At 48.9% G+C, this 20,901-nt stretch overlaps 1 protein-coding gene and 1 long non-coding RNA gene across 15 annotated transcripts in view; one reads left to right on the top strand and one right to left on the bottom strand.

Annotated features, from left to right (window-relative positions):
* The window catches only part of PTPRT (protein tyrosine phosphatase receptor type T), a 1,127,644-nt gene extending 1,123,057 nt beyond the window's left edge, over nucleotides 1-4,587 (bottom strand). For all 14 annotated transcript variants that reach the window (XM_034947434.2, XM_034947430.2, XM_055104674.1 and 11 more), the window contains exon 1: nucleotides 4,014-4,587. In XM_034947434.2, the coding sequence (XP_034803325.1) occupies nucleotides 4,014-4,587 (574 nt within the window). The remainder of the gene's footprint in view (nucleotides 1-4,013) is intronic.
* On the top strand, nucleotides 4,511-15,190 carry LOC117977241 (uncharacterized). The gene is made up of 3 exons (XR_004668263.3): nucleotides 4,511-4,609; nucleotides 9,238-9,417; nucleotides 14,963-15,190. It is a non-coding gene; the product is annotated as an uncharacterized LOC117977241 (long non-coding RNA).
* Nucleotides 15,191-20,901: the final 5,711 nt, after the last annotated feature.

Raw genomic sequence — 20,901 nt, forward strand, 5'->3', positions numbered from 1 at the left:
CCTGAAAAGAGGAAAAGGAGGAAAACTGGGTGGGCATGGTGGCTCACACCTGCAATCCCAGCACTTTGGGAGGCCGAGGTAGGCACATCACCTGAGGTCAGGAGTTCAAGACCAGCTGGCCAACATGGTGAAACCCCGTCTCTACTAAAAATACAAAAATTAGTCAGGTATGGTGGCACACACTCATAACCCCAGCTACTTGGGAGGCGGAGGCAGGAGAATTGCTTGAACCCAGGAGGCAGAGGTTGCAGTGAGCCAAGACTGCACCACTGCACTCCAGCCTGGGCAACAGAGTAAGACTGATCTCAAAAAAAAAAAAAAAGGAAACTAAAAATCATCACCAAACCCAGCCATCTCATGGCCAGTTCACTATTTAGCATAAGACTGATGCCCCACCCGCCTTGGCCTGTGCACATACACCTGTGCTGAGGTCAGTAACACACAAGGCTCCTCTTGGGACAAAGTGCCTATTATGTACCAGGCACTCTTCCATTCACTCTGCATATTGCATCTTATTTGGTCGCCACAAAGTCCAGCGAGACAGCTATAATTATCCTCGCTTTACAAATGAGAAGCTGGGGAGCTGAGAAGGTAAATGACTTGCCCAAGCTGGCATAGGTAGAAAGAAGCAGAGGCGGGATTTAAACTGAGGACTTCAGACGCCAAAGCTCATACTCTTTTCTCCAAACCAGGCTGCCTCCTGAGTTAAATTCCCCTGCGCCCACCCTCCCCCCCATTATAGCTGCCGTGAGACTCTACCATCTCTTTACCATCATCAATAAATATTTATCAAGGACCACCGCCTACACAGCATTGCTCTTGTTTCCACAGCAACACACTGTCACGGAGTCAGGGGACTATCCTGTGCTTGAAAGAGTGATGCTGTCATGTCCTCTGATCATGGCTGTGAAAGGTGACAGCTATACGACTACATGGAATACCATCTCAGCTGGCAGCCTGACACCTGCAAGAGCTGTGCTGAGGACAAGCAAGAAGAAATTAAGTTGAGTAGAAAGAGAGTGAGTTGTAACCCAAGAATATGGTCTGCTTTTACTATGTGTTTGCGATTGTTGCTGGAACAGAATTTAAGCCACGTTTGCACATTAATTGTTCTTTTATTAAGAAACAAATCAAGCAATCCATGACAGAAAGTAAAATTCGACTGTACCGCTAACAGTTCCCCAGAGGTATCCGACAGTGATTATCGAGTTAAATGACTACATTGCTAACAATTGCAATTGCAAGTCAGTCCCCTATAAGATCCATTTTTGCTCTCAATATGTGGATTCTGAAACCCTAGTAAATGAATTCATTATCCCCTTATTCATTTAACTGTCTCTCTCTTCCCCCATCCCAAATCATGTTTTGCCACATTGTTAAGAGGCTGTTTTTACATGTTTTTTGTTTGTTTGATTTTCACTATCATTCCTTCCAAAAACTGTCGTGGCTCAAGAAATATGTCTTAGAGGAAGGAAAAAGGAAATTGCCTTTTGATGACAAGCTTCCGCCCCGACTTTTGGACACTGAGACCAACATGTTACAGCAAAACATATTAGCCCAACTATGTTATGGATGTAACCTTATAAATTGAAATTGCTTTCAAGATTGGGAATTTTCAGATCAAAAGAACATGGAAAACACACTACTTAGTTTTAAAATGTATTTGTCCAAACTTGCCAAAAGTTTTAAATAAAATACTTTAAAGGAAATCAAGTTATTGTCATATCTATACTAGATTTGAAATACTAACAATTTCTGAATTTAGGAATAAAATAAGAAGATAAGTCCATTTTTAAGTCAACATTTACAGTATTCTTGTTTTGACAAATACAGATGTTCATGAGGAACCCTGGAAAAAAAATCTAATTTAGATGGTCTAGTTGCCATTAAACTGGAAAGGAGAGGACAGATGTATACAGAAAATCCCCATTTCTACAAATGTGTGAGGCTTAGAATGCACCAGTTCTCCAATACAAGCTAATCCCATTCGCTTAAGGAGCCCCTGGCACAAAGGCAGCCACTTGCTAAATATATGCTATATCGCAGGTTTGCAGAAACCACCCTGCCCAGGTAGACCCAAAAGAAACACAGATTTCTTCCCAAACCATATTCCAGGATTTCTTTTCTTTCTCCTGCATTCTAAAGAGCAAACAAAGAAAAGGTGCTCGCTCCTCACACTTCTCTAAATGTTTTAACAAAAGGCTGCTGAATAAACACATTACTCATTTAAAAATTGAAAAGAAGTTCTATTCCTGATATGAAAGCAACCAGATTTGCATTTTAATAGTTGTGGGCGAGCGCCACCTGGCGGGAGCATCCGGAACGGGCGGCGTTCAGCACTGGACAGCTTCCCGAGCCGGTACGGGTTTTACCGCTTGCTACCCAAGAACGATTCGAGACCCGTGATGGAATATTTTTGATCCTGTTTCTGCCGCGGGAACGTGAGTGGTATTAATGTGTGGTTGGCCGGTCATGCCTTAGAGGATATAAAATCTGAGTCACGAATCATGCCTGGATCCCCAGGACTGCCCCGGGCATCCTCCCTAGTACCCCTCCCTCCCCTAGCACACCTAACACACCCCCCAAAATGAGGAAAACAAGAATTGTGCACCATCTTTAGAACGGTGCTGTAGCTGTCCCTCTTCTCTCACTTGCTAATCCAACCTTTCAGCTTCACACACCTCAAAAGGAGTGTCTTTGTCACCCAACTTCCCAGCCAGGGAAACAGGCTGTCCCTTCACAGAAGTCGCCTATTCCGCTTCCATTTTAGTACCAAGCAAGGAAGGCTCTAACGCATTTCCAACGGAATGTCCCTCCAGCGGCCCTTAACCTCAGACGCAGCTTGTGCAAAGACGCTGTACCTCCCCACAGGTTCGTTCTTTTGCTCTTTCTTCCTTTCCTTCTTTCGGTGAAATAATAAATGGGCACAGCTGTTGCTTAGCGATCCGAAACCAGCCTGTTCCTGCGTCCCACGGGCTGATCTCAGCCTGTCCCCGCAATCCCAGCCACCTCAGGCCGGCATGGTTACACCAAAAGCAATCGGTGCTAAGAAACTTTAAGGTGATTTTGAACTTGGAAGTACACCTGCAGCACTCCCTTCTCTTCCCTCCGCCGCTACTCTTGGGGGGGGACTCGGGGCTGGAAGCTGCCTGCGGTGGGGCTTGGTGATGTGTAAGACCCTGGACTGTGGTGCCCTCCAGCACCCGCCAACGTGCCTTTAGGAGCACGGCAGGGCACCACCCCCCCGCCCCCGCTCCCCCTACTCTGGGGAACTACCTCTGCTCACCTCCTTCCCGTGGCCAAACCCAAATGAGTTCCCCGAACTTTTCAGGAGCAGACGCGCTCACAGGTCAAATCCACTCCCCTCCAAGGGCCTTAACACGGGCGCCCAGCTACCTCGGAGAAAAGCCAGCGGGTAGGGCGGAGGTATTGCTCTCGGTCATCAACGCAAACATCCCCTCGGGTGCCTACAGCGGCTTGCTTAGGGGAGCAGCGTGTTCAGAGCAAATGGAGAGCTTCCTGTATCTCCGAGGAAAAAAGAAAAGCCGCCGCCCCGGCAGCCTCGGCCTGCTGGGGACCCGTCCTCCCCACTAAAAGCGCGCGCTGCCCGAGGAGCTGCCCGGGAGAGAACGCTCCACCCTGGGCGTCGGTGCCCCTCCTCGTCTCGCCGCCCCAAACACTCAAGTGGCAGATTCCGACAAGTGGGAGGCAGCAAGTGGAAATATTCGCAACAACCGCGGAAAGTTACTCCAGCCCGGGGGGCCGGCAGGAAAGTGAAGCGGCGAACTTCGCCAAACGCGGGCTGCCGAGGGACGCGAGGGGCCGGGCTCGCTGGCCGGGGCGCGCGGGGACACGGCTTCCCGCGCCTGCAAGCTGAGACCCGGGTTCCGGCCATGGGGACCCGCGCCCCCGCGAGCCCACACAACTTTATCCTCCGAGGGCCCCGCGGCTGGGGGCCCGCGCGCATCCAGGAGGGAGCGGGGAGCCCAGGGGAGCCGGGCGGGCGCACTCACCTGCGGCGCTCTGAGCCCGGGCGCCGGGCAGTGGCGGCAGCTGCAGCCTCAGGAGCAGGCTGAGGGCGAGCGCGGCGAGGCTCGCCATCCGGGCGGCGGCGGGCAGCTCAGCCCCTTCCCGCGGGGGCCGGGGCCGGGACTGGGGCGGGCGCGGGGTGGCCCCGCATCGCCGGCGCGGCCGCTGGCTGTGCGCGCGGCTGGCTCCGCTCGGGCTCCCGGAGCCGGCGCTGCTGCGCTCCAAGCCGAGGCGCGGCGCGAACTGAGGCGGGAGGCTGGGCGGGGGCGGGACGCGGGGGGCGGGGGGCGGTGTCCCCCGAGTCCTAACGCCGCCGCCGTTGCCGCCGCCGCCGCCCGCCCGGGCGCTCCGCCTCGGCCGTGCACACACCCTCGCGCGCACGCCCGCGCCTGGCACACGCCCGCGGCTGGCACACGCGGGCTCCCCCGCGCACCCTCTCCGGGGCCGACCAGCTCGGGCCGCTGGCACAGTCACGCGCGTCCACACATCACCCCCGCACCCACACGCCGGGCAGGGTCCTCGCCTCTTCGCCCCGCGCCGCGCCGCGCAGCCAAGCATCGTCTGCCCTGTGGGGGCGCAGGTACGGGGGCGGTGCGGGGAGGAGGAAGCTGCAGCAGCCGTTTGAACTCGGGGTGGGGAACAGGTGAATGGGGGTTCGGTGGCGAGAAGAGGGAGGGAGGGAGCAGCCCTCGCAACTCAAGATAAGGGGCCAGGTGAATTGCGAAAGCAGGTGGGGGCGTCTGCCCAAAGCTGGGGCCGGCGGCTGCTGGCCAGGGTCTCGGGCACACCCTGAGATGAGAATTTCATCTAAGAGCGCGCGCGCGCACACACACACACAACCCACTCACACTCTTCTGGGCACATCGCTGACCGCGCCACAATCGTCGTCCCCCTCAATTAGCCGCCCACCCCACCTTCTTCTTCACCCACATCTCTCTCTTGTCCCCACCACCACGCGGAAGGGGGCGCAGAAGGGGCATGAGGCATCCCCCCCACCCCCCACAATTTTTCCCTGGCAGCCTTCCCTTTCCTTTTCTAGGGAGACAGAACCTTGTAGCTTTTTCCCTTTTCTTCTCGGTCTTAACAAAGACCTGGTTGGGGCTGAAAGCCTAAAACCATAGATCAGGGTTGGAGCTGTCCCTGGCAGCCCACGGCCCACAGCCTGGCTCTCTGCTGTCCTGGGAGGCAGCTGGTACCTGAGTCTTGGCTGGGGGTCTGAGATGTAAAAGCCAGGGGCAGGGATACCCAGAAATGCTTAAGGGATTCACACTTTGTGAACACTTTGCTACCTGGCCAAAGCCCTCCTTCTTCTGTGTCAGCACAGCCCCCCACCCCCATCCTTGTTGGGGTACCAGGGACTGGATTGGGGAGACTGTAGGTGAATTGTGAAAATCAAGCATGGCAGGGTTTCCAAAAGTGGGGAGCCCCAGGCTCTGTACCCAAGTTGGCATGGCAGAGAACACAGGGCCTCACTCTGTCAGTCCCCAGTCCCCAGTCCCCACTAGGTAGAGTGGCACAGTTCCCTGGAATGGAAGCCCAATTTACAATCCCAGGCAAATTCTTCCACCCATCTCCGGACCCCGACTCCCACCACCACCACCATGACCGTGACCACTTTCAAAAGCTGACGTGCTTGGACTAGCCTGTTGGACCAGCCAGTGCCTCCCACACTTGCCTGGTCAAAGAACTACCAGGAAGATTTCTCCAAGTCCTGCTTCCCAGACCCCTGCTGGGGAGAGTGGAATTTGGCAGGCCTGTCGGGGGTGGCCTGGGAGTTGAACCTTTTACAAGCTGCTTTGGAGATTAATAATTCTACCAGTATTTATGGTGCATTTAATTGTGTGCCTTACTCTGTGCTGTTCTCTGGGGATACCACAATGTTATAGCCCTTAGGGACAATTGGAATGGAAAGATCCCTTCTGCTCAGAGCTGAGCTTCCAGCTGTTTGCTCCATCACTCACTCATTCTAACCCTGCCTTGGGCAGATGAGCAGTTAGGAAGTGTGCGAGGAGAGGCCTGACCCAAGACCACCACAAGCGACCCCAGTCATGGCTGATCCCAGGGGATGACCCAGGTGGGGAGGAGATTTCTAAGCCACTAAAGAGCTTGGTGTCACACTTGTAACTTGTCGCGACTTTCTTGGGCTCCTGCCAATTCATCCCCTCTCTCAAGCTTTCTGGAAAACTACAAAATAGCAGTTCTCACAGCATCCTCAGAGCAACGCCCTTTGGCACCCCCCTGCACTCCTGCTTTAGGGATGCGATATCACTGCAGACAAATCCCCCAGGTCTGAATGGGGTTCATGTGGCCCCGAGGGGAAAAAAAAATTCAGTAGTCACTGAGCTGGTGGAGTGGGACCTGATCTCGCACCAGGACTTACCTGCCCAGGTGCACCGTGGTCATGAACTGTGACCCTCTGTGCTGTCTAAACCTCCCTCTACTCCAAGAAACTGCCCCCTCTCCTTCAGTAGCACGTGCTGCCACCTGCTGCCCGGCCAGGCTCTGGCACCCACAGCACTGCCACGCTTTTGCACCGGCCAGTCCCTCTGCCTGGAAGCCCTGCACTGTATCATCTCCCTAGGAAACTCACACTAGCCCTTAGGGCTTCTCTTTGGAACTTTGGCCAGCGGGCCCTTCCTGCTCAAGGCATGTTCCCCAGCGCAGGTCACTGTGGTGGTGCTTTTTACACTGTGGAAATGTTGTCTCCTCTTCATGTGTTCTACAAGACTTGAGTTGCCAAAGGGAACCTGGACACTTACCACAGGGCTGCTAGGAGATGGGGTTGTGGGGGTGGAGAGAGAGGGCTGGCACAGGGCTGAAGATGCCTTACACAAAGCTTCCAGCTAGCTGGCTTCTCAGGGGAGGGAACTAATGGAAAGTTACAGCATCATCTCCCACCCTCCTGCACAGGGAGCCCTCTTTCCCCTCTGACCCCATCAGCCCAGGGAGCTGGGACATGACCAAGATTTGCTTGGCTAGGGACTGGGCCCAGCATCGCATCGGTGCTGAAGGAAGGAGGCAGGGTGAGCTTTGTAAGAGATGGCATTCTGCCCTACAAACTCTTTTAGTTATGCTCAGCCAGCAGGCCTCTTATCTTCGGACTCTGTCCTTAACCCCAGGAAACCTTTGGCGAGACCTCTCCGTGTGTCAGTTTCCATATCTGCCCAGTGGCTTCCCTTTCATTTCTGTCAGGGACCAAGACAGGAGTGTCCAGACATTTCAGCTACAGATCTCTCTGTCGAGCAGTTTTAGGGGAAACCTGAAACTTGGGGCATCCTTTCAACAAGTGTGCTGGCCTTTTGATGTGTGTCAGGGATCTCAGGGCTGTGGGTTTGCAGCCTAAACAACAGACATGGTAACTGCCATCATGTAGCTTACAATCTGGTGGAGGAGACTGGACAATGAGAAAGGGGTAACAATCCCAGAGCTGGTCCCCATCTCCCCAGCCCTGCCTCGCCCCCAGTGGTCAGCCCTCCAGTGGGGAGCAGAGCACCAGGGGGAAGACACCTGCTGGGGCCACGTGCCTTACTAATTAGATTTCCAAACCATGTATCTAGTAGAGTGTATTCTATGTTTAAAGCATCAAAGAAAGTCCAGTGAGGAAAGCCTAGTGATGTAGCTATTGTTTGATCCCCATCTTACACATGAGGACACTGAAGCTCAAGAAAGGCAAAGACTCTCCATGTAGGAAGGGCGGGAAGGTTCACTTCCTGTGTTGGGGGTGGCTGCTCCATTGGAGCCTGTCTTCTTGCTGTGGCACAGATAGCCAGTAGTCATTTAAAGTTCAAATTTAGCATTTCAGTGCTTGGCCACACCGCATTTCAAGTACTCAGTAGCCACAGGTGGCCAGTGGCTGCTGTATCAGACAGTGCAGATACAGAACATTTCCAACATCATGGAGAATTCTATTAGTGCTGCTCTAAAACAGAGGTCACCAAACCTCTACCACATCTGGCCCACTGCCTGTTTTTATAAATAAAGTTTTATTGTGCCACATCCATGCTTATTCATTTACATACTGCCTATGTCTGCTTTTTGCAGAAAGTTCTACTGGACAGCACTGCTCTAGAGCAGAGGTTAGCAAACTCCACCCATGGGCCAAATCTGGACCACTGCCTATTTTTATAAAGTTTTATTGAAACACAAACCCCTGTATTCATTTACATATTGCCTATGGCCACTCTCTGAACTATAGCAGCAGAGGTGAGTGATTGTGACAAAGATAGTCTGGCCTACAAAGCTTAAAATATTTACTGTCTTGCCCTTCATAGAAAGTTTGCCAACTCTTTCTTTAGAGGAAGTCTTACAGCACAATTTGACAATTATTGATCTAAAATTCATTCTCAAAGTGTGGTTTCTGAACCAATAGCATCAGCCTCACCTGGGAACGTGTTAGAAATACAAGTTCTTGGGTCCCACCCCAGGCCTGCTGAATCAGAAACGCTGGAGGTGGGGCCTGGGCTCTCATTGCACCAGGCTTCCAGGTGATTCTCATGCATGTTCAAGTTGGAAACCACTGTTCCAAAACACAGAGCAAATGCCAACAAGTGACTGGTACAGTGAGGGTGTGAATGGGCTCCTGTGGGTAACAGAAGAGTTTGGAAAGATGCCAAGAGAGTGATAGCCCATCTGCTGCCTGGTCCCTCAGCAGCAAAACCTTTGACAGCCGTTCCACGGAGGCTGTGCCGACCAGGGGAGGACCCTGTACCAGCCCCCGGCGCCGTGCTTAGGCCCCACTGCCATCGGCCCCGCCCTCCCACGGAGTTGTCGGCACATTTGGAGCTACCTCCACACATAAATTCATGGACCAGCTGTCTCTTTTAATCTGGTTGCAAGATGAAACCATTAATAGATGTCAGACACGTTGGCAATGATCTCTTCATTAATAATTTCCTCCTTTCTGAGGAAAAAGATATTAGTAACAAGCAACCATCAATAATTCAAAAATACAAGTTAACCTTTCTATTAGCAGAGTGACTGTGCACACACCGCAGATGATTTCAGAGCCAGTAGTTCTGGTTTGAGTAATGTTTTGATGGCAGGAATATTAATATGCATTAATGCTGTCTGTCAAGATGTGCAAATATAAATAACCCAAATGCAACTTAGAAATCTTAAGTATTTTCAGGTTTAACCTTATGATCCAACCATTTTTTCTGTTTAAAAAAAGCATGTAGTATCCAATAATATCACTCCGTTCAAAATCAGGGCTTCATAACGGAATCCATTTCCAGTTTGAGGTCCTTGTGGTTAGAAAGATTTCCCTAAAGCTTTACCGATACTGCCGATTGATAATTTCTCCCTCCAAAGTTGGATCTGCCTCCTGGGGAAGTAACAGCCGGGATGCCCTTCCAGGTGACCTTCGTTTGGAGATTGGGTGTGCTCCAGGTAAGCATACTCAATTTCTTAAAACCCTTCCCATTCCTCTTCTGATAGATTTTCAGGCCCACGGCACCTGGTTCCTCTTCTCAGCCATGCTCCATTTTGATAATGTCCCTCTTCTGGGGAGGCCTTGCACCTGCCTGCATTCTCCACACCTCCATTTACCACCCAAGTGACCACACACTCGTCACTTTCCCTCTCCAAATGTGTTTCCCCATCTGTGAAATTGGGTGATTATTCCCACCTCGCTGAGCTGAGTGAGAATTAAGTGAGTTAATGGATGTGAACACGCCTAGTACAGGGCTGGCCCACCCAGTAGCCCATTTCCCTTCCTTTCTTCCCACTTCCAAGTCTTAATTCACCAAACCACCCCAGCCTTGACTCTAGACCAACTGTCATAGACACCTGGGCAGCAACATGGCACGGAAGGCCAGCTGCTTCTTCCTTGGGCCAAAATACCAACACATGGTCCAGATGGTTGCCAAGTAGACCTCAATGTCTGAGGTGTCCTGGATTTAATGCCAGCACTGCATCTCACCTGAGTGGCATCTGCCAAACAGCTGTTTCTGGTAATTTTTTTAAAAAGCTAAGTGATGTGTGGCAAGTACCCATCACAGGTGTTTTCACTTCTGACTGACACCTGGCCTCATTGCTGGGCAGTGGGGATGTTAAGATAAAGTGATCCCATCTGCAAGGAGGCCACAGTCCGCCCACACTGAGAGGTCACCCAAGCACACTGGGGACAGGGTGGTGTTAGTGTCAGGGATTGAATAATGGATGTCAAACATGATTGAGATATGGCCCCAGGCTTTACTTCTTGCTTCCAGCAAAGTGGTTTCTCTGATGAAGCAGGCAAAAAGCCACCATTCTTGTAACAGCTTGGTGCCCTGGAATTGAGCACATGCCTTTTCGGAGCACTGAGGTCCCCGCAAGACCTTCAGCCCTGGCCAGGTGCCGTGGCTCATGCCTGTAATCCCAGCACTTTAGGAGGCCGAGGCGGGTGGATCACCTGAGGTCAGGAGATCTAGACCATCCTGGCCAACATGGTGAAACCCCGTCTCTACTAAAAATCCAAAAATTAGCTGGGTGTGGTGACGCATGCCTGTAATCCCAGCTACTCAGGAGGCTGAGGCAGGAGAATTGCTTGAACCAGGAGTCGGAGGTTGCAGTGAGCCGAGATCGCACCACTGCACTCAAGCCTGGTGGCAGAGCAAGACTCATCTCAAAAAAAAATAAAATAAAAAGGGCTTCGGCCCTTCTCCTGGTTCCTGACTCCCAACTCAGATTCCAGAATGTTTGTGAACCTGTTGCTTCTCCCCACCCCCCCGCAGCAACCTTAGCTCTGACTTAGCTTCTTACTGCCTGAAGTCTTGTCCCTCCCAACCCCTCCCCACACACAGCAGCCAGAGTGGTTGTTGAAGAAGACAGTCACTCAACAACCTGTTGCTCACCAGCTTAAAACCCTTCACTAATGCCCCCACTACCCTCAGCATGAAGTCCACAATCCTTACCATAACCAACAAGACTCTCCACTGGCTGGGCCCAGCCTGCCTTTTTTGTTTGTGTGGAGACAGAGTCTTCTCTTTCTTTCACCCAGGCTGGAGTGCAGTGGTGCGATCTCAGCTCACTGCAACCTCCACCTCCTGGGTTCAAGCAATTCTCGTGCCTCACCCTCCCAAGTAGCTGGGATTATAGGTGTGTGCCACCACGCCTGGCTAATTTTTGTATTTTTAGTAGAGATGGGGTTTTGCCATGTTGCCCAGGCTAGTCTTGAACTCCTGGCCTCAAGCAATCTCCCTACCTCAGCGTCCGAAAGTGCTGGGATTACAGGTGTGACCACCATGCTCAGCCCAGCCTGCTTTTCTAAGCCCATACCCTCCGTAACTCACCTTGGACCACCCCTCACCAAAGGGAAGTCTTCCCAGGTAGAGAAGAAAAGAAGGGCATTCCAGGTGGCTGGAACAGCCTGGGCAAGTACTCAGAGATCTGAAAGAGTCTGCAAGTTCAAAGAGGCAAAGCTGAGACCTAAGTGCAACGCTCTCTGTTCTCTCATTTCATTTCCTCCATGCTCTATTTACCCTGTGCTCCAAGCCGCACATGACAACTGTCCATTACCTCCCTCTGGGCCTCGGCCCATGTAGTTTCTTCTCTCTGGAATGCCATATTCAAAAGCAGCATCCTTCCTTATCCAGGCATCCTTATCCTTATCCTTCAAAGCTCAGCTTTGCGCAGGATCTGTGGGCTAGACTGTAGTGGGCTGGATGAAGAATTAGTGAATTCCATCCTTATTGGAACCATCTGCAGATCTGCCTTCTCCACCAGGGTGACAGCATTGAGGGATGCCAGTACTGTCTTACGCACCCTCACGTCCTCAAAGCCAACCCAGCATGGCATACAGCAAGCACTCAATACATACGGGTTAAGACTAGGGCCAAATTTGCCTGCCAGGGCCATATACATTCTGCATGAGCTGTTACCAAACAGAAGGGACAGTGACCCATTTATTGAGATCTATGGGGAAACCAACTCATGAGCAAGACCCCAGCAAGGCTCTCGGGTGTGCAGGATGAGATGATGGGGTGGTGCTTCCCCACTGTGTCTGGTCCTGAGAACCACCAGAAACTCTTGTTAATAACTCACGTACCCCAGACTGATAAACCCAATGCTTCAGGGAAGAGCCTGGAAATGTGTCCTTTTTATCAGACTGAATCTCACACAAGGTCGTAACTTGGTGGTTCTGTCCAGGCCAATGCAGAACCTGTCCTCTGGTCAGACTGCCAGAAGCACCTGGCCTGGGGGCTCAAAGTAGTAACAAGGCTGTCCACAGCAGGAAGAAACCACGGTAAAGTCCCCAGAGGCTTTAGTGGCCTGTCTGCCCATGGCACTGAGCCTCTTCTAGTGAGTCCCGAGTCCAAGGAACAGCAGATGCCAACCTCTGAGAAAAAAAGGCACCAAGAGACTTGAAGCAGAAATGATACAGAAAGAACGCCTCGTGCTTATAGAAACTTCTGCAAACTTTCTTCAGACCTCTGGTTTACAGAGTTGGCTTAATTAGAATTCTTGGTTCTTAATATACTTTCATGATGTTTTCCTGCATAGCCCTCTCTTATTAATATTATTTACTTAGGTTTGCTACTTTGTGTTATGGCATGTAGTTGTTATTTTCATTGATTTATTATATTTTGATAAGCACCTAGAGATCTTCCATAACAACCACTCCCTGATAGTAACAAAATTCTGCTCACTACACTTCATCCCTGCAATGATGTACAAAGAAAATTTGGGCTGGCAAGAGGACCTTCAGGAGAGACCCCAGAGCCCGTTTGTTCCTGGATTTCTGCTGCAGTGGTTCTCAACCCCGCTGCGTATGAGAATCACCTGGGACCCCACCCTCAGCCACTGATTTATTTGAGTAGGCCCCAAGCAACAGTATTTTTAAATCTTCCCCAATTATTTCTATCAAGAACACTACAAGGACTCCTTAGAGTTCTCCCTACCCCTAGGCAGGTGAAATATAAATCATCTAAGAAGTTTTTGGGGGAACAGCTACACAGAGCTCTACCCACCCGCCCTTATAACCTAATATACTTTCCTAAAGATGCCCCCCCCCCACTTGCTCACCTTAGGGGATCCCTGCACATGGGACCCATTCTACTGAAGAGGGTGTGCTGGGCAAGTGGCGGACATACTTCTCCATGTGGGGCCCGGGACCGCACCTGCACCAGAACTGGGTTGTTTGTTAATTATGCGTGGAGCTGAATCAGCATCTCTGGAGGTTGAGGCTCAGGAATTTGCATTTCTAACAGGCACCCCAGGTGATTCTCAGGCACACAAGAGTGTTTGAATGGCTGATGCAGTGTCAGGGACAAGGAAAGTTGAGAGCCTCCAGGCACAACTCCAGGGCTGCCAAGCCAGGTCTGTATCTTGCCCATTCTGTGTCTCAGACACCTATAAGGGCTTAAAGGATAAATACTGAGTGGGGAACACATACACTCCTTGTATTTTAGGCAAGACTCTTTTTCTTATGACAGACAGACACCCAACTCAAACAAGCTTAAGTGAAAAGAGGAACCTAGTGGCTTACTTAGCTGAGCACTTCATGAGCACCTTCAGGCAAAGCTGGATCTAGGTACTCGAATGATGACATCGGGCCTCCTCTCTCTCCCTATCTGTCTATCTCTGTCTCTGTATCTCAGCTGGGCTTCTCTCTATGGGTAGTCAAAGAAACTGGCCAATGACAGCTCCATACACAGGTCTCACAGCTTACCACCTTCAGTATAAAATGAGACCTTCTGAACACCCCACCACACTGTCCACAAAAACCCAGTAAAGCTATTAATTGGGTGATTTGGTTCACATCCTATTTCCTAAATGAATCAATTTGGCCAGGGATATTGGCAAGGGGAAGGGGTGTCACCATAATTGCCCAGCCTAGGTCTTTTGTCCACCTCTCTGTATTGAGGATGACAGCCATAAATGACAGCCCCATGAAGACTGAATGGAGTGGGGAAGGGGAATCTTCTCCAAATAATCTCGGGCAGTCTGGTGGCACTGGTCTAGCTCTCTTAAAAATCCCTTAAATAGGCCAGGCGCAGTGGCTCATGCCTGTAATCCCAGCACTTTGGGAGGCCGAGGTGGGTGGATCATGAGGTCAGGAGATGGAGACCACGGTGAAACCCCGTCTCTACTAAAACTACAAAAAAAATTAGCCGGGCGGTGGCAGGTGCCTGTAGTCCCAGCTACTTGGGAGGCTGAGGCCAGAGAATGGCGTGAACCTGGGAGGTGGAGCTTGCAGTGAGCCAAGATCGCGCCACTGCACTCCAGCCTGGGCGACAGAGCGAGACTCCGTCTCAAAAAAAAAAAAAAATCCCTTAAATAAGTGGTCTAGAGACTTAACCAGTCACCTGGGGCCTGCTCTTTCCATATGGCCTCGTCCTCTCCATCTGACGCTTGTTCTAACCCCCCATACCCAGATAGACCCTGTGATTTTTGTTGTTGTTGAGACAGGGTCTGGCTCTGTCGCCTAGGCTGGAGTGCAGTGGTGCGATCTTGGCTCACTACAACCTCCTCCCCCTGGGTTCAAGCGATTCTCGTGCTTCAGTTTCCCGAGTAGCTGGGATTACAGGCACGTACCATGATGCCCGGCTAGTTTTTGTACTTTTAGTAGAGAAGGGGCTTTGCCATGTTGGCCAGGCTGGTCTCGAGCTCCTGGCCTCAAGGGATCCACCCGCCTCAGCCTCCCAAAGTGCTGGGATTACAGGTGTGAGCCACCGTGCATGGCCTAACCCTGTGGTTTTTATACAACCTCCTTCTCCTCTGTACCAAAGCATGTTACCCTCAAAATGTTTTCAACCAGCCAGTTAGTCTATCGCCAATCTAGTGAAACTGAACTGTACTTACTCTGAGCCATGCATGCAACTAAAAGCCTATGTGCATTATCCACCCCACAACTCTCTTATTATTCCCCACTTACAGGAGAAGAAACTGAGGCACAAGGAGGTTTGTTGATTTGGGATTGATTTGGTTTTAAGTTTTGTTTTCTTCTCCACAGCTCCTGGACTTTTTTAAATTCCTGGAATTGTGTCTCTCTATCATGGGGCTGGTACTATTACCATACGTTTCAGAAAACAGCATCTGTTTACAAAGCGTTTTATTATACAATACAGAAATACATTTCACCCCAAATGATAACAGTGAACTTCAGCCCCCAGAATCTCCTTCTCCCCTTCGTGAAACAGAGCTGGGATGACGGCAGAGGACTCCAGAACGCACTGAGATTGTTCCTTGGCATGACAAATGGCAAAGGACTCTAGAACGCAGAGATTGTTCCTTGGTGTGACAGGCCAGACAGCACACCTTTCTTCAAGCCATTCTCACATCAAATAAAACGTTGATAAATCATTGTTTCTCTAAGCTTGAAAAATGCTAATAACTCAAGACAAGATGAAAGTGAGTTTGTTGAAATCAACGTGAAGGATCGAGGGTACCAACTTGGAATGTAAAACCATAGAAAATACCATCTGGGAACACGGAAATCATCTGTGTTATCTGGAAGCCTGTCTCCAGAGTGGCAAACTTAGGGACTGGTTTGAGGACAGAGTGTGCCCTGTGTGCTGGGGAGGGATGTGAAGGACTGGGATGGAGGAGGGGGGGTTCGAGATGTTCTTTTACCCATAAATACACTGTACATCACCGTCTGCCACTGAAGCTTAAGGATTGAAAACCTTGGGGATGTTTCACTGGTTTTGCTTCCACCTCTGCAATGTTTGAACTTGCATTTTGTGAGCCGCGTATGCAACTAAAAGCCTTACATGCATTACCCACCCTTCACCTCTCTTACTAGTCCTATTTACAGGTGAGAAAACTGAGGCACAAGGAGTTTTGCTGATTCAGGATTGTTACGGGTTTTAGGTTTTGTTTTCCTCCCGCCAGCTCCTGGACTTTTTAAAATTCCTGTAATTGTGTCTCCCAATCGTGGGCCAGGAATATGAGAATCAGCTGTGAACTTCGAGCCTGTCCATCTCAAAACTCTTCATCTCCAAGACATTTCAATAGAGCTTTGCCAGTAAACAAAAATAAATACGGTTCGGTTTACCCAGAAGCCAAATCCCTTGTAAGAAGTTCTGGGCCAGTTTCTTCCCAGAGCGGGAGAATATACAGTTGTAGTTTGAGTTGATTTTATTTCTTTGAGGCTTTGTTTTTCTAGTCTTCCAGGCCTTAACCTCACTCCCTCAGGAACAGCTGAAATATGAGAAGAGATCATATGGCCCCCAAAAAGTCCCCAGATTAACCAAGATTGATGCCACCCAGGGCCCAGTTGGGGGTCAACACCCTGTGTCAGGTGCGCTCTCTGTATAATTCCTGTTTCCTGTGAGAAGAGCATTAAAGGCCCGTGAATGTTTTAAAATGAAATGCAACCTCTTAATAATCAGGTTTCTCCACTCTGCTAGGATTCCAAAAAAAAAATCAGCAACTGACAAATGTTAAAAATTTCCTCGCTGCTAATCATGCTTCCCCCTGATTCCCTTTCTTTCCCTCCTCTCTCTCTTCTAACATGAATTTATTTTCTATTTGAAAGCCAATCTCACTGGTTATTAGATATTCTCCCTGCTGTCACTATCAGTAAATTATTAAACAGCTGACCAAGCTTTGTTTTAAAATGATTCTCTTATGAAGCTCAGTGATATATTTGCTATGAATACTGAATGGTGCCGTGGTCTCTAAGGACACGTGAATGATTCCTATTTACTACCTTTAGCAAAATGTGTGTGCAATTAGCGGCAAGAACTTGACTTGAATCACAGTTACTAGGGATGCCTGTAGCTCATTTACATGGAGCTCCCTTTACTCATTACACTCCTGCCCGGGAGAAGCGTGTTAAGATTCTAGGCCAGGTCATGAAATAGCATATAGACTTGTCTTTTGTCATTCCTCACCTCCTTTCTTGTCTTGCCACTGCTGAGCCTTGACATACCTGTGGGAATCCTTTGTTTCATGGAGCAGCGGGTTCTAAGTGAATTTTTGCTTAAAGAAAATAAACGTGATTGAGAGAAAATTACTTACCTGTCTGTGTCTCTGCTTCTCATCTATAAAATGGTCGTCATAATTTCTACCTCATGGATTCTATAATGAGAACAAAGTGCTGAGCACAGTGCCTAGCATCGGGTAAATATTTGGGAGGTGATGGGTACTTATTCTCCTGTTGACTGCTGCATTAGTCCAAACTCTCAGTTGTAAGTGACAGAGACCTATCTCCAATTCACCTGAGCCAAAGAGGAAACACAGTGGCTTCCCTAATCAAACAGTGGTTGATCAGTCAAGGTCTAACTTGGAAAACAGAAACTGCTTCAAGTATTTGCAACAGAGGGGATTTAATGCAGGAAATTGGCTACACAGATGATGAGAGAGCTGAGAGACCAGGAAGGGAGAGGAAGGTAACGCACAAATACACGAGCGCAAGAAGCTACTGCCAGGCCGAAGATGGATGGATACAGGTGCTGGAAGCCTAGGAGTACATGAATTCATGGAAGCTGGAACCCTGACAGATGTGTTCAGGGGAAGCTGAGGCCAAGGAGGATACTCCTTTGCTGCTGGAGAAATTGCCTAACGCAGAGAAAGAGGAGGAGAAATTCCCTTGCTTCTCCTTTTCCCCCGCCTCCAGCATCCAATCAGCATCTTCCATTGGCCCAACCACTGGAAGCCAGCTGAAACAAGAGTCTGGGAAAATGAAGCCACCAGGGATCAGCCTCTCTGATTACAGAGCAGAGCAAGGAAAGGAAAGGCATGAATCTGAAGGCAAAAAGGCTCAGGACCAGCCCGGATGGGAAGGGAAGAGTATGACCAGCCTTAGATGCCAGTCAACCTTCACGAGGACTCTGCCTCTACCTCCTTTCTCTCAGTTCTTCAGCATTCTTCTCCCAGCACTGTTTGCCAATGGCAGAGAGCATGACTGAGGGTGTGCTCATATCCTCCTAATTCCATGTTCAGAGAAAACAGGATGCTTTTCTCCCAGCACCAATTTGAAGAATCCTGATTGGTCGGTCACATGCCCATCCCTTGAACCAATGACTGTGGTTGAGTAATGAAATACTATGACTTGTTTAACTTGAGTCATGTGCTCATCCCTGTTGGCAGAGAGGCTAGATTTGATCTGAGAGTCAGGGGGAAGGGTGCAGAAAAACAAGAGATACCCCCAAATTAGAGTAGGACTATTCTCTCAGTGGACTAAGTCGGAAAGTTTTAAGAGTGCAATGGTCATTAGTCCCGTTCACTGAATATTTCTAATTTTCCTTCCAGAGACAGAGTAGGATGACATTTTTCTATCTCCTTAGAATTAAGTGTGACAAGGTGACTTGCTTTTGCCAAGAAAATGCGAGCAGAAGTGATCCATGTTGCTTCTAGGTGGAAGCCTTATAAGCAGTAATATGCCATCCTCTCTTTGCTTTTGATACAGCGATTGGCAATGTTGTAGATAGTTGCTGTTCCAGCAGCCTCAGTCCCAGAATGAGAAGACATGGAGCAGAGCTTCCTACCAGTCCATAATGGGCATGTAGTGTGTGCCACAAACAAGCCTTTGTGTTTTAAGCCACTGCAATTTGCGGGTGGTGTATTACAGCAGTGTAACCTGAACTGTCCTGACTGGGTCTATAAGAAAAGTACTCAAAGCAGTGATTCTTCTGAGCTTTGTACCAGGGGCAGCTGCCCATCAAAACAATGCTGGACACTAGCCTCAAACAACCAAAAATGTTAATAGAGGACAGTGAAAGAAACTGGATAGTACTTGATGTTCTTGGAATCATCAACTACTGCCACCCTTCCTCCTCTCCCTCATACCAGTCAACATATTTGCCCAGCTGGAAAATGATGGCTGTAATAAAAACTACCATTTATTGATCATGTGCCATATGCCACACACTGCATAAAGCATCTACTGGCATACTACCTTGACAACAAGTGTGTGCAATAGACCCATATTTCAGATGTGAAAACCAAGGCTCACAGCAGCAATCTAACATCCCAAAGTCACAGAGCTGGTTGAGCTGGAATTCATCCTCTAGATTGTCTGACTTCAGGGTATGTGTTCTTTTTTTTATTCATTGGTTTAAAACAACAAAATTTCTTTCTTATCATGTAAAGTCTGCCACGGTTTGCACAATTTTTCAAGGGAGCATTCCATGACTGCACCACACCTCCCAATCAATAGATGCATCCTCACTTGCACAGGCAGAAGAAGAGGAAGTTATAGGTGTGCCCATGGGCACCTAGTTTCCAGGTGGCAGGAAAGCATAATCCTATCAGATGCCTGAAAGGGGGAAGTAAAAAATATTGGTGAACAATACCAATGGCTAACATTCTGAGTCAGAGTATGTATGTTCTTAACCTATAAAATAATGTCTCCTTTATACACTCATATGAATATCCCCCCGTCTGAAACAATCTGTTCCTATTTGATTATACTTGCATTGTCATTCCTTCCTAGATGCTATGATCATTCCTGTCCTTGGTCATAAAAGATTTAAGAGACCTGATGGAGTAGTATTGGTGACTTGCTATCAAATCACTCTACTTGCTGGCTCCATGAAGGCCTTGACTCTGGCTCTGAAGACAACAATTTTGTCTTGACCCTTCTGACCAAGCTCTTTTTTTGTTCTCTAGATCTAAAAATAGGATCCCACCTTATACCCTTGTGTCTGAGCCCCTGCTTAATATTGTGCCTGTAATGCCAAGCCCTCCAAGATGGGAGACTTGCTTTCACTGGTATTCCAGGGCTCGTTTCCTGGCACAGGGCACTAGTTTTGGTTTGGCATTTCTACCTCCTACCAGGCCTCCTTGTAGTGACCACTGACCTTATTCTGTAGTTGGCCACTAGGTTATGTCTGGAACACCCCACCCCAGCTGGTCTGCTTCAACTGTAGCTAGTTTAGTCCCTCCCACAGTTAAGCAAACTTTACCTCTGATGGAATTCTTGCAACTGATGAGAATGTTACCCATACTTATCTTAACATATATAGTTTGATCATCTGTCATGTGCCAAAGTCAGACTATGTACTAGATATAAATTAGTGAAGAAAATAGATACTCTCATTGCTTTAAGGAGCTTACTTTCTAATGAGAAGACAAACACAAGACAGATAATTACAACAGAGCATGCTGTACACTGTTATAGAAGTTTCTAAATTGTCCTGTTCCTACACTCACAGCTCCAAGAACACTGCTTTCCTGCCCCTCCTCTTTCCTGAGTGTATATTATTAATATATGCCTATAGAGCTGGATTGCAGTACTACATTTCACCAATATGTGCCGCCACCTAACACACTCTGTGCCCAAGCCCAAAAGTAAGCTTCTTTTATTTAATTGTCAAACCTTGGCACCGAAAACCAAGTGAGAGTTGATGAGGCTTGACCAGGGCATCAGTTGTTGAGACAAAGAGAAAGAGAAAAAAAGAAGGAGTCAAGAAATATTTAAGAGGTAGAAACAACAGGATGTGAGGATGAGAGAGGGGAAGGAGACCAGTTAAGGAAGACGTAGACTTCCTGAAAACTATGTAGTTAATACAAACAAGGAATGGTTTAAGGAAGCCCACATCAAATGCTGAGCCACAGTTTCAGTTATTAGCTTTAGCTGATGAGTTTGGTGTTTCAACCATAAAAGTATTTTGGTAATAAACCATCTCTTATTTAAATGACAGTGACTAAGATTGTCTTTAGCAAACTCATAACTAGAAGCCATCAATCCACTAAGTCCCACAACAGGATTTGATCCCCTTGCAGCTGGTAGGAGGTTAGAGGAAATCCCCCATGAATGTCCCTGAACACATATCATTGCTGTATTAGGCCATTCTCACACTGCTATAAAGAAATACCTGAGACTGGGTAATTTATAAAGAAAAGGGGTTTAATTGGCTTACGGTTCCACAGGCTGTACAGGGAGCATGATGCTGGCCATTTGCTTGGCTTCTGAGGAGTCCTCAGGAAACTTACAATCATGGC

Source organism: Pan paniscus, chromosome 21, assembly GCF_029289425.2.
Source record: "Pan paniscus chromosome 21, NHGRI_mPanPan1-v2.0_pri, whole genome shotgun sequence".
Taxonomy (NCBI): Eukaryota; Metazoa; Chordata; class Mammalia; order Primates; family Hominidae; genus Pan; species Pan paniscus.